General features: G+C 47.0%; 1 protein-coding gene across 1 annotated transcript in view; it reads left to right on the top strand.

Annotated features, from left to right (window-relative positions):
• palm2akap2 (PALM2 and AKAP2 fusion) overlaps positions 1-13,855 on the top strand; it is a 61,540-nt gene that overhangs the window by 43,530 nt on the left and 4,155 nt on the right. Inside the window, exons 9-14 of the mRNA XM_079289874.1 lie at positions 9,156-9,371; positions 9,593-9,949; positions 10,389-10,487; positions 10,578-10,679; positions 10,831-12,292; positions 12,483-12,658. Of these exons, the coding sequence (XP_079146000.1) occupies positions 9,156-9,371; positions 9,593-9,949; positions 10,389-10,487; positions 10,578-10,679; positions 10,831-12,292; positions 12,483-12,658 (2,412 nt within the window). The remainder of the gene's footprint in view (positions 1-9,155; positions 9,372-9,592; positions 9,950-10,388; positions 10,488-10,577; positions 10,680-10,830; positions 12,293-12,482; positions 12,659-13,855) is intronic.

Genomic DNA, 13,855 nt, shown 5'->3' with positions numbered 1-13,855 from the left:
AGGCGAGTCTTGAGAAAGTGCCAATACTCATCAAAACGACGATTTCATTTCCATTTCGGTCCGTTATTATGAAGCGCGTTAGCGTAGGCGTGCAATCTAAATGTGCTGCGTTCGGTAAATGATGTTGTCCAGTCAGCCACATGTAGGGATAACAAGTCAGCTAATTACTGCGGCTGGCTTGTGCGGGTGTGTTTTTGGGAGGTTTAGGTGCGTCACAGCCTTTCTAAACATAGCCAGCTGACACGACTGTGAGTGAGTATTGTGTTGGAATGAAAGTCACCGATCGAGTCTCTCTCGACCCTCAAACTAACTTTGAACTGATGATTTGAGCTAATTGTTGGCAACATGATATCATTTGTGGGTGGTGCGTCGCGATTGGCCGATGATGTTAACGATGGCGTGGTAGGCAAATGCATTTGTGATGTATGTGTTCTTAAAAAAAGAAATCCAGCAACCAGTCCAGCAACTTTGCTTTTATGATACACCGTGTTCAAATTCTGCGTGACACTAATGGCCTCTTTTCACTCTGAAGAAGCTTACGAGTTACCTTCCCGGATCTGGACCTTCAGCCCATTGGCCGGTGAGAATCTCTGTGTGGTCTCTGCACCGAGAGTTCTGTGGGACCAAATACTGAAAACGGGCCGCTTCATGCTGGGAAAGGATTACAATTATGTGCTCGGTGGCTTTTTCTTTCACTCACAGGCTCACATACACACTTAAACAGCCACGACCACATCCTCCAAAGCCTCAAACTCAGCCAACCATGTGCCCCCCCCCCCCCCCCCCCCCTCTAGAGAAGATTTGTTCCTTCATGTCTGTTCTCAGCTTATTTCCTGCACGTTCATCCTGTTATCTCCGATTCTGATTGTCTGATTCCATAGAGGCTCATCTTTTATCTTATAACCTTTAGTTCTGAGATTACATTTTGGAGACGGACTTCTTTAGGAGTTCAGGTTTAAGAAGACGAGCAACAGATGAACCAGAGAAGTGCCGTTTTTTTTGCTGGAAAATATTCTCAAAATACAGTTTATACTCGGCTGTGTCACCGGTCTGCAGGCCTCTGTGACCATGTTACTCCTCATTTAATTTGTCTGCTCCACTTAGTTGATTGGATACTAATCAAATTAACTCATTTCCTGTCATGTCTCCGTAGCTGCTTCTGGGTTCCTGTTGGCACAAGTCAGTAAATTACTCGTGGTGAAGTTGATCGCAAGCAGAACAAAAGCTTAAATACGACGTCTTTGACCCTCAGCGGTCAACTCTCACAAATGCAGCCGGCGCTGGATAAGCCAGCTAAGCTGTATTGTTTTGACTGGGCCTGAACGCTCTGCTGTGAAGCTGGAGCGCCAATGGGATCTCAGTTTCACCCTCCAGAGTCGGGCCGTCCAGCTCTTTGGGCTGTTTAGCCGCGTTAACTGGCTTTTCCTCACCAAATGGTCAGAAATAACAAAGAAAATACACAGATTTCTGTCAAATAAGGTATCGCATTGCCTTTACTGTACGGAGATGATCATACTTACAGTTGTGCGTGCTGCCCAGTCATCCCCCAAAAGACCCATTTTGAGCCAGAAACAACCCTGAAGATGACCTCTGTGTGCGTAAGGCTCTTCAACGCGGCTTTATTTCGCAACAATGGCTGTCTCACTGTGCAGTAACCGTCACATAATACTCACACAGTGCACCGTTTCACCGGGCAGCCAGCCCAAGCAGAGTTTCGGTTTGTTTTACTGTCACTGTGTGAAATATTGTTCTACACACACAGATCTGAGCTCCAGTAAATCAGTACGGTTGGTGCTTGGTCTCAGTCCAGGACGTAACTAATAACGGATGGCTGTTCAGTGTTAGTGCCGGACTGTGTTTTGTTCCAGTTGGTCCATGCACTTGTGCCGGAACTGTTGATCTGGCTCTCCGTCCCGTACTTGGGAGAGTGGTCACACTCTTTGACTACAGACCTTTAAGAAGAGCCCTCCATCTGTGAGTGTGTGTGTGTGTGTGTGGAGCGTAGCATTAGTATTCAGCCTTCGAGAGTCTCACTGAAGCGCCTGTCGGGGCCCTTTGTTGTGGTTTGGTGAAGGGGGTCTTAGGGGGTCTGTGAGTGGTGTCGTGAGAGGCTTGGGGAAGGGACTCAAAAATCGCTGCCATGAGTCCAGACATGCAGCGCATTCCTCCGTAACACTCAAACGGCTTCTTAACATGATTCCAGTCTGGGTGTTGTTTCGAGCTCTCTGGCACTGGGTAGGTGAAAATCCATTGTTATTTGGTTTTGCAGTGCTGCAATACCATTCTTCTTAAACATGGGGCGGACATTGCTTCATTGGCTGGGACCCATTTACTCCTTAGCCCTTGTGTGCTAACAGCTAACCATTAGATCAAGACAGGTCTTCTATATTTCCGTTTAAAATGTGTAAAATTTACTAAACTAAAAAGCAAACAAGCCATCTTCCAAACACATTGAAGAGAAAATACAGCGCTTCGTTGCTTTTTTTTAAATTTGTGTTGACTCGGCTGATCTGGGTGTTGTCTTTAAGACTGTTCGTTTTGCCAAATGTTGACCCCTGTGAACTTTTAGTCTGTGATTGTCTCTGTGTGTGTGTGTGTGTGTTGTGCAGGTGGCCTCAAGTTTTTGGGTGTATTTCCTGTGTTGAGGGCCATTTCCATGGATACAAGTCAGCGCAGCTTCCTGGTTTCCTGTTTAGATAACCTCCGAGCTGTGATAGGCTTTAATCCAATCAGTCCCTTCCTTCACTTTGCCGCATCATTTGTTTTAAAGTGTCCACCACACCCTTCTTTAAATAAACTGTCACTATCTTCTTCATCCAGCAAGACTTGAGTGTTTTTAAAATGCCTGCCAGAGACCGGAGGATCTAAGAGGGCGTTAGCCTTCGCTGCAGTCACTGCTGGACTCGCTGCTTTTAGTTGGATTCGCTTGAGGCGAACATTGCATCAGTTAGGCTGTACAATAGATGATTGACACTCTTCGCCTCATCTCAGACATCAGAATGAACCCTTCCTTCCTGTTCTGGAAATGCCTCTTAAATAGTTACAAAAAACATTTTCGAAATAGTTCAGACAGAACACTGCACCATGCTGCACTTTAAGGCTCGTAACACTTGTAAATACTCAATTTAAAACAGTTGACGTCAATGAAATACTGCCTCAAACATGCCTGCCAGTGTTTGACTTGCATTATTTCTCTCCCATATTGTATGCAAAATGAATGCATACTGCCGGACATGGCCTAATTATTGAAAGAGAAAACTTTATTGACAACACCTTGGTTTCTCACTGAACGTGGACATTGTGTGTGTTTGTGCTGCACAGCGTGCGTGAACGGACATTTGGTTGCTTTCTGGCTGCGATGGTTAATTGTGTCGTTCATTTTGTATTCTGATCAATCATGATCAACCTCCGTGATATAAGACTGCTCTGGGCACTACGCTTTATTTACTAGTGTTGACCCAGATGCATGCAGTCACATGTGGACACATGAATACACCGTCACATATACTCCTGCTGTCTTCTCAACAACGTCTCTTTTCATCTTTCACAGCTTGTCCCTTACTGGACCTCTATAGTCGTACAGCTCTTCACTCTGTAAATCCCCAGCGCTGGCATAAAGCCCCCCCCCCCCCCCCCCAGTGCATATGCAGTAATTGGGTTACTGTCCCAGTTTCCTGTGACCGATTTCTCTACATGGTACGACTCAGAGTTATTTCTAGCCTGGGAAATACATGTGTGAAACAGGGATACTTAAAAAGGGACGGGGCGTTTCATTTCATTTAGTTTAAACATTTCATTTAGTTTAAACATTTCATTTAGTTTAAACATTTCATTTTTTTTTTGTCACTGATGTCAACCAGTTAGTTAGTTAGCAGGGACAGCTAGTGATTGTCAGACTGACAGGACGCACAGCTGCTAATGGGCACACGCTGGCTTTTGCCGGCCTTCCTTTGCAAATATAGAGTAAGATAACCTCTGTGACCAGTGGACCACCCTGTCGTTTCAAACAAGACTCATTTTAGGGAATAGGAAATATATCATTCTCTCAAATACTTCAGTAAAACTGCTTTGTCACTTGCTCATCTGGCTTTTTAAAAAGTAATCTTTACAGCACTAATTGATGAAATGCATTGTGACACCGGTACCTCTCTCGGCAGCGCCGTCCTCCATCATTTAGCGGCCGCTGACACAATAATGCTAATTGCTCTTGTAAATTCGAGGAAAGTGTTTCCAGTGCGTCTCGATGTAGTGCTTGTGAGAAGAGAAAGTGAACCATCACTCGGGTCAGCTCTGGTTTCCACTGGCCTGATCCTGTGACCCGTCAGGTACACGCTCACACAGAACACCAAAGCAGACAGAGTAGCATTAGAGTGAGCCTGAGGCCTCAACATTTGCTTCTTTTAGTGGCGTTTACGTCTTCATTTTGGCATTGAAGTTACCAGTGATTGTAGTTTTCAGCCAAATAATGACAAAGAGTTATTTTGTCAAGATGGACAAGCCTCTGATGCGGCATTAAGACCAGCCTGTCACATGACAAGTCTCCACTAGAAGCACGAACAATTAAAAACTGGATGAAGCGGCGCCTTTCATGTAATTTACTTTTTTAATTAAAAGGTGAATGCGACTCCAACCCTCGGACTGAGTCAACAGTCCCATGCTGATGATGACAGAAGAAAATACCATTCCCCCCTATCACTTCCCCCCCCCCTCCCTTCAGTCATCATCTCTTCATCATCGCTTCGCTGCCGGCCTCTTCGACTCCGTCTCCTCACAGTTTGAAAGGAGTTGCAGGTTAAAGGGAAAGTGGGCGAGCGACATACGTGTGGAGCGGGGGAAAGAGAGGGCTCGGTCCTACACAGGAAAGGTGGAGCGGGGAGCCACAGGGTGGATGTTTTTGGTGTGTGTGTGTGTGTGTTTGTACGAGGGCCTGCACAGAAGGGGTCTTTGTGGGTTGAGGGCATCTGGAGAAACACACACACACACACACACGTTTAGCCCATGACATCACAGCTTACTGAGCAGTCGGCAGGAATGCTACTGAGAAAGGAAAGGCTTTGTGGAGGAGAGGAAAGAGACGGGAGGGGAGGAAAAGGAGGAGAAGAAGAGGAGGAAAGGGCTTGGCCAGGGAAAAGTCCGGCACTCCCACTATCTGGAGCAGGACTGACCAAGGCTGGACTCAAGTGAACGTAACTAAGTAGGAAAACAGATAAAGCTTGTTAAAAGAAGTCACACGCACGGACGGCAGAACTTATTGATAGAAATATAAAACGTCAGGAAGCTTTCTCTTAACAAGCACTCCATGGACTTACAGATATAACTGAAATCGACTACTTATAAGAGCAGCAGGTGAGTACTCACCCGAGTTCACTTTTTCTACAGCAGTTTTGTTCTGCTGGAACTTCTGTGTGTTCGGATACATTTTAGTTCGTTCGATGAGAACAGCAACTTTATTTCGCAAACTGGCATCACGTGAAATGTTAGCTGCAGGCGACCAACAGGAAGTGGAATACCGTGAAGGAAAAGATTAGGAAGTATATGAATAGCAACTGCCAGTTTATCACCCACTCTGTGTCAATGTAACCACGTTTATCTCGTCGAGGACGTACCACCGCTCCAGTTCAACACCTTCCAAACTGTCTGAAGCGGAGGCTGACATCAGGAGTAAGAACCAGATAGCGCTGTTTGGCCTGGGTTCACAATCCAGGCTGGTTGGACCTGAGAACGCCACGCTAAACCAGCAGCAGGCTCCAGTTACCACACAGGATCGTATTTAGCCAGGAAACGGAGCTGTTGCACAGCAGCTCAGTGGCTGAGCATGTGCGTTGGAGGACGTACATCATCAGGCTTTCATTTCTTTTCTTTTTTTTTTGACATTTGCCATGTGTTCTGGCTCCAGTGTGTGCTAAAAAGAAGCCTATGTCACAATATTGAAGACATGGAAAATGTTTAGTTTTGGGTGAGAGACGTCTAGGTTGTGTGTTTACTTCCCGTTGGGGAGTATTAGAGTTCCCCCCCCCCCCCCCCCCACACAGCCTCTCAGGCATGCAGCCGAATGTGTATGTTGTTAGTGTGTATGTTTACGTGTGTGTGCGTTTGTGATTTTTTTGTGCATCAAAGTCAGAGAGTAAGCGTTTCCAGATGTGATGGGAATGGCGACAGGCGGAGAATGAGACAGGACTGAGACAGTCAAATCTGACTCAGATAGACTTCTGTTTGAGTCACTTTATTTGACTTTCCATTGAATTACTTGATTCACACCCCTTATAATATTAACCTCCAGACTCCCAGTTACCTGAACTTCATATCTTAACAACCTATTCTCACGTTTAGAACTAATCTCAGCCATAATACAATATCTTTATCTTAACCCCAAACCTAACCCTAAAATCTGACCTTGGCTCGTCACCCAAACTTCATACTAATTCAAATCTCAAACCCTGAACTAGATCTGTTCATTATGCAAGCCTGGTGAAAATGTCTTCGCTTTGTAGGATTTTCCTGAACTTTCCATCCTTTTTTGGAAGAAGCCGAAACAACAACACAGCTGGTACATCGTGGCGGTGACGGCGGTGGGACAATTTACACGATTTTCAAATTCATGTGACTGTTACATGCTAATGAGAAAGTAACTCCTGGTCCAAGAGTCGGTTCAGATGTTGAAACAAACCGCTGAGAATTTTAGCTTTTTCGCTTAAGTTCCATGATTATTTTCTCCACACTCTTTCCGCGCACACACACACACACACACACACACACACACACACACACTTTGCCCCTGGCCGGGTGTACAATGTCCCTCGTCACAAGTATTTGAGTCCGAGCCTTGAGGACAGCTAGTTATGCCTGGAATGTCAGTTCACCTCAAGGAGAACCAGAAAACACGTGAAATACACACCTCTGATACAAAAACACACACTTGAAAGACCACGCTCGCACCGTCACGCGCTGCTGCACAACTACAGCCACACACACACACACACACACACTCCTTTTATTGTGTGTTGGTTTGTAGCAGGATAGCATTGCATATGAGACATTCCTGGCCTATAGTACTGCTTTTCCTGAGGCAGTAAAGGGATATCCTCCCTCTCTGTACTGTCCTGCTGGACACACACTCCTACACACACACACACTTACATTCCTGCACACACGCGCACATGCAGTATACAATGGGTCAAATGTAAGAAGAAAGAAGACCTCGTCTGTGTGAGTGTGTAAACAGAAGTGACATCTGGTCCTCACATGGTCGCTGATATCATTAACTGGGTGAAAACTCATTCGAGTGTGGGAGAGTGTGAAGAAAACAAAGAACCTGGAGATGAAAGGGGAAAAGATGAGTGTAGTTTAAACAAGTCTGTAATGTTGTTCAGTGTCAATCATAGATCGTGTGGTTGAACAAATAATTACTGTTGCTGGGGATTGAAGAAACAATGGAGAGTAGAGGGTTCCTTCAGTATAGACAAGACGGGGCTTTTTTCTTTCATAATCCACCATGTGACTTCACTCAAACAATCCCACAGAGGACCGAGGACACAAGAGAGGACAGAAAAGAGCAGCTGAGGGGATGAGGACCAATACATTGAAAGATGAGAATAGAAAGATGGGTAGATCGAGAAAAGAAAATGATCCAGCTTCAAGGCTATATCGCCCTCTTTATGTTAAGTCTGAGCAAAATCTGCCACTGATTCCTGCAGTAAACGCGTCATGTAGAGGGTCAGTAGAAATGTCCACCAACATCATTAAATGGCGGTCAGGTCGTCTGAGTCTTGAGTTAAGTGTGAGAGTTAGGACAAAGCAAACACTTCCTCCTTATGGCTGTGTGTGCTTTAACTGAACAGTGGACCAATTCACTGAAGTGGTCCTCATTAACCCCCCCCCCACACACACACACACACACACTCACATGTTAGTCAAAGACGGGGGTCAACAACCCCTCATGGAAGTAAACACACCTTCTGGAATAGAGGTGCACTTGGCACAAGGCAGTAAAACAGGAAGCCAACAGAGTGTTTGTTCGTGGCCTCTGTAGAAACAGGAAGGCCAGTAAAGACAGGAGTGTGTCAATGTAGCTCATCGCTAACTGTGGATGTGGAATGTGTCGGTCGGACGGTTCACCAAAACAGAAAAGGTCACAGGTTCGATCCCAGAATGCCCGTGTGTCTATCTGTGTTAACTGTTATTCCTCAATATTATAATTACATCACTGGATAAAAGTGTTCCACTTGTTATGAACTTACGTGTGTGAGTTCATTATATTATGGTACGTTTAATTTCATTTGGAGGGACATTTTATTACATTTGGACGACTTATTTTGTCATCTAGCAGACAATCCGTTTCTACAGGCTGTGTGACAAATTCAGCCGGGGGATTTTGGTTTTCCTTCCTCTCATAACAACTGCAGATGATTAGGCCTTGAGTCAGGCACCTAATCCAAAAGCACAGCAGTGACGCTGCCCTGCGAACAGCTGAGGTGGGGAAGATCCAGGGAGTGAATGTGCGTAACGGACCAAATATGACGCTATTAAAATGGAAATATCCTTAAAGCTGCAGAACCCGGAGTGACTACTCCCTTGCCGGCGATGCACTTCGGACAAACTTAATGCAGAATAAGTATTACGTGAAAGTGTCAAGTGATACCATCGGACATAGATCCTTCGATAACAGGAGATTAAAACAGTTTTTAAAGACACAAACTGTGAAGAGTAACATAACATGTATTAATTCCCACCTGCAGTTATAGAAGCTCAAGATACCTCCAACCAAACTACACACATGCAGGTATTCCGCTCACTGATTCATGCACAGAAAGATACAATCGTTTTCAGTACGATGGAAGATTGTTCTGTGTCTGCTCTGACCTAAAGCAGCAGGATTTGAGTTGGTGCCCTCTAGTGGTGGGATCCAGTCAGAACACACTCCTGCTTTAACTTAACAGGCTGCTACTGCAATGCAGGCAGACAGACGTGTGTGTGTGACGGGTGTCTGTATGAGGTGTGTTATATATTTTATTGGAGATGAGGAAGAGCGCTGGGAAAAGTAAAACAGGTTATCTTTTAATTCCTACTTTGAGCAAACGTTGCTCTGATTAAAGTGATCATACAAGTGTGTGCGGTGTCTCTGAACCTTGCGGCCTTCGTTTGTTTTGTCGACACAGAAACTGTGGCGGGCAGCCGAGGATGTCAGTGACACAATACCGAGAGAGCGGGCCTTGAAGAGCGTCAGCTTCCAGGAATCGGTCAGCGTTATCACTGGCAGGCCTGCAAACATGGAACTGGAGAGCCAGCAGATCCAACATGGCTGCCTCAGCAGCCCCAGCAGCCAACCTCACAATGAAGTGATGTCAGAGACCCCTGACAGCGAGGTGGTGCAGGTATGCAGCTTTTCTGAGCAAGACCCAGCTCAAATGGAACTGTGCCAATTTGTTTTGGTGTGAGTGTAAATTGTGCTGGTTATGTCACAGTCCACTACGGGGATAGTTCATGTAATGTCCAGCAACCAGCTCATCTGCATCGTTCCCCATACTATAATCGTAGGAGGAGTTTCATGACTATTATCGTACAACGTTCATTTTATTATCTGCCGTGTCCACAGGAGATCCGCTACTTGGACCAGGTCTTAGACGCCGCCTCAGAAACACCCACCAACGGAAACTCTTCTCCGTCAGAGCACAGCAAACCAATCAGCATCGATGGGAACTCTCCTTCCGTCTGCGTGTCCGCCTCCCCTCCTGTCAATCACCAATCGATTGTTGTGGAGGGGCTGAAACAAACCACGGTCCTCCACCAGGAGGACTCTGCTGCGAGGACCAACGGCCATGTGCAGGGCGAGGAGTCGGGGAGGGCCAAGTTTGAGCTGAGAGCGTTTCAGGAGGAGAGGCGGCCGGCGAAGCTCTTCACCCCAGGAGAGGAGCAGCACGTCAGGGTGACGAGGAGGCGACCCTCAGGGGAGGTAAACGGCTGTTCGATTATGGATCAGCTGGAACAGACACAGTATTCAGACACACAGCAGCAAAAAGAACACAGCGGTAATGTTATTGTGGATCAAAAGTGTCAAATCAAGAAATTAGCCTTTTAGCTCAAAAGGAAGGAATTTGTTAAAACGGAAATAGCGTCGCAAGTTAACACTGAGTAACACAAGCACTTGTGAGCAGTGACCAAAAAAATGGTTAGTTCTAGTTCAAGTTTTCAACAAAGATAAGAAAAGAGTGCTGACCAGTGGAAACTGTTTTCAATCAACCGCTGAACTCTAATTCTGCTGGAAAACAAGAGCATTTTCAGTCGAGTCACACTGTTTATGATCCACCGATCGAGATATGCATACATGTCTGTGCCAGCCGACATGCTTATGCTAATAGAAATTATTGGGACTGATCTTCAACCTTTCTCAGGTTCAGGAGCTGGAGCGTGAGCGTCAGGAGCTGATCAAAGACCAGGCAGTGAAGAAAAACCCCGGGATCGCCCGGCGCTGGTGGAACCCCCCTCAAGAGGTAGGCCTCCCCTTTAACCTTTGCTTTGTGTGTTGACTTCCAGACAAACTGACTGATTGTTCATTCGGTTGGTTCATGAATTCATTCAAGGTTCCTTTGGAAGACCAGCTGGATGTAGATCAGCTCGAGTCGCTCAAGAAATACCAGGAGAGGAAACAGCAGAAAGAGACTCACACTTATACATACACACAGGTAACACACACACACACACACACACATAGGACTAGCGATGCAGTTCATGTTGATGATTGATTCGATTTGACGGCCAACCTTGTTGTTCTTATATTTCTGTCTCACCTTTCTTTTCTCCTTTGTTTTCTGTCCTCCCCATCTCTATTTGCAGCCCCAGGTCTCAGGTCCTCCCACAATGGTGACCTTTGACCCAGAGCTGAACAGGAAGGAGGAAATTTTGGAGGAGCAGATCAACTTCTCGTCTGCCAGAAGGCAGTTTCTGCAAGCGGAGGCGACCAAGCGCGACGTAGCTCCTCACATGTATTCTGCCAAACCCTTTTCGAAATCCACAACCAGGGGCAGCCAGTGGAGCAGTGACATCGTCGCAGAAACCGGGGAGGGTCACGTGACCTGGTCTGCCGAAGACGTTGCAGAGGAATTTACCTGCGCGCGAGCTGTAATGACAATCCTGCCCGACGAGGAGGAGACGAGGAGCCATTTCTATCCAGGTTTTCACCCAGAGGAGTCTGACTCGGGATTGGACGAGTTGTCTCTCCGTTCTCAGGACACGACTGTGTTCAGCTTGGATAACATTTCTGACAGCGGGGCCTCGCTACCGCCTACCCCGTTGCCACTTACCCCGGTGTCACCGCCCACCCCCCAGCCCACCACGCCAGTCAATGGGCGGACCAGCGGCAGTCCAACGGAAGACGTGCTGGAGTACCACGCAGGGGTACTCGTCCAAAATGCCATCCAAAATGCCCTGGCAGCTCAGGATGGAGAGGAGTGGCAGCCGTCTGAGTTGAATTCTTCCCAGCTGAGCACCCCAGTATCTCCATCCTCGACTTCAACCAGTAGCCCAGTGCCAGTTTCTTCCTCCCCTGTGTCTTCTGGCGGAGCTCCCAGTCTCCAGTCACCCGTGTCCACCAGTCCCGCTCCATCCAACCTGTCCCCTCAGCCAGACAGGCGGCCAGAAGTAAGGGTATTATCCCAAGAGAAGCCTTCCGAATCACAACACGCTCTGCAGCAGCAGCAGCAGCCCTCCAGTCCAGCCCAGCAACCACAACTCCAGACGCCGTCTCCGCCTCCTTCTCAGCCCGTCTCGCCACCACAGAGGCCCAAAAACGGAGGCCCCCGGATCAAAATCCAGTCCTCTTACGCCAGAGCGCTCGCCTCCGCGGCGCCGCCTCCAGCTCAGGCGCCTGCCTCTTCCTCATCAGCGGCTCCGGTTCCCAGGCCGACCCCGGTCTACCGCCCCCCGTCTCCCCCGAGCCCGGAGAAACCGGAGTTCAGCTACTTCAGAAAATACTCGGAGGCGGCGGAACTGCGTAGCACGGCGGCGGCGGCTCGAGGCCCCGAGGCGGAGGCGGCCAGCGGCCCGTTCCGCCTGCGCTCCAAGAAGCAGCGGACTTTGTCCATGATCGAAGAGGAGATCCGAGCAGCTCAGCAGAGGGAGGAGGAGCTGAAGAAACAGAGGGAGGAGAAGCCCGTTGTGATTGTCCGCCCCAGCAACTCCTCCAACAGCCTGGGCCCCGCGAGGACGGGGATCCGGCAAACCAAGATCTCCCCGGCAGATAAGATGAAGAGCAACAGCCTGCCAGCTAGACTCACACTGACAGCGAGGACAGCACCAGGTTAGTCACTGCTGTGTCGCCTCGCTAGGGTGTTAGTCATTGGTCCCTGGAGAGACTATGTATCAGGTTGTTGTTGTTGCTGTTGTTGCAGCACTAGAACGAAATAAAAACTCAATTATCTTCTGTCGTACAAAGCCGTTGCTTGGTGCGATCATGTCGATTGAACTCCATGTTTTTCTGCGATGTGCAGGGAAGATCGAGAAGGTTCGGCCTGTGCCGCCTGTCTCACCCTCGCCCTCAGAGGGAGCCCTGTCTGACGCCGGCAGCGAGGACTCTGGAGGACGAGCCAAGAACTTCATGCAGACGCTCATGGAGGACTATGAAACACACAAAGTGAAGAGGAGGGAGAAAATAGAGGACAACAGTGTGAGTATTTGAACCTGGAGAAACTGCATGGTACAATGGTTGAATGCTTCCACCCCCCTGGCCTTTTGGCAAGAGATAATACTGTATTACATCAAAGGGAATTTCCCAGCCTAATACTAGGAATGAAATTGAAAGTGAGTCACGTGCGCTGGGGGGGTTTCTGTCCTGTCGCCATCTTTTTTTACGTCTCATTTACGTGTCATTATTAAGAATTAGGTCTCTCTTGAGAAGAAGTATTGGATTTCGGCAGACTAAACTGTGAAAACAACAGTTTCACTTTCTTCATGAGCAGCAAACACTTTGACCACAAGGAGAGATACATCTCAGGGCAACAACGTCACATTGCTTACTGATCATTTATTGCATTTCATGCATTTTTTAAGATATATAACAGAATTTATCTTGAACACGCAGCAGGAATATTGTTAGCTTTTGTTGTTGTTGTTGTTGTTGCTGATCTTGTTGTTGTCTGTCCATGATGACGTCACATGTTTTTGACTGTTTGTGCTGTTGCTTCTCTCCTGCTGGTCGGTCAGTATGCCCGTTTGTTGCTGGTTAACGAGGTAACCACTGAGGTACCTGTCTCACCTAAAACCCGTTCACTCCATGAACCGCCTGTACCGACAGACCTGGGACAGACGAAATTGAAAACTTAAAACAAAAAGAAGGTTTTTATCGATTGGGATATACCCTGGTTCCTACCATTAGACTAAACCGTGAGGGTTATATCTTTAGTCTTATTCAACATTGTAGATGAGTCGACAACAAGTATTTCACTTGACTCAGACTCACGGATATGAAAGTGGTCAAGTAAAACTAAATGGGGATGTGTTATTTCTTTAGAAATGCTAGACAGGAAGGATTCTGTAAAGGAAACCAAATGTAGTTGTATATCTGATCCCAGGTCTGCTTGTGGTCTCACTGCATTACTGCTCTGCTCTGTGGTGTTGGTGCTGCATGTGCTTGCCCCCCCCACCACCACCATGTACATTTGCCCTCTGTCTACAACACATTAAACAAATCGTAAACTTCAGATCATTATATTGTTCCACCGAATTGATTGAAAAGAAGTAGAAAGAACAAATATAATATATTTTCTTCTAAACACACAGCAAACTTAATTCAAAGAACACACCTGGTAAAATAACTGCTTTTCTAAGATGTTAAATGCGGTGGATGTCTATGTCGTGATCCTCA

Source organism: Melanostigma gelatinosum, assembly GCF_949748355.1.
Source record: "Melanostigma gelatinosum genome assembly, chromosome: 18".
NCBI lineage: Eukaryota > Metazoa > Chordata > Actinopteri > Perciformes > Zoarcidae > Melanostigma > Melanostigma gelatinosum.
This window is presented reverse-complemented; position numbering and strand designations above follow the sequence as displayed.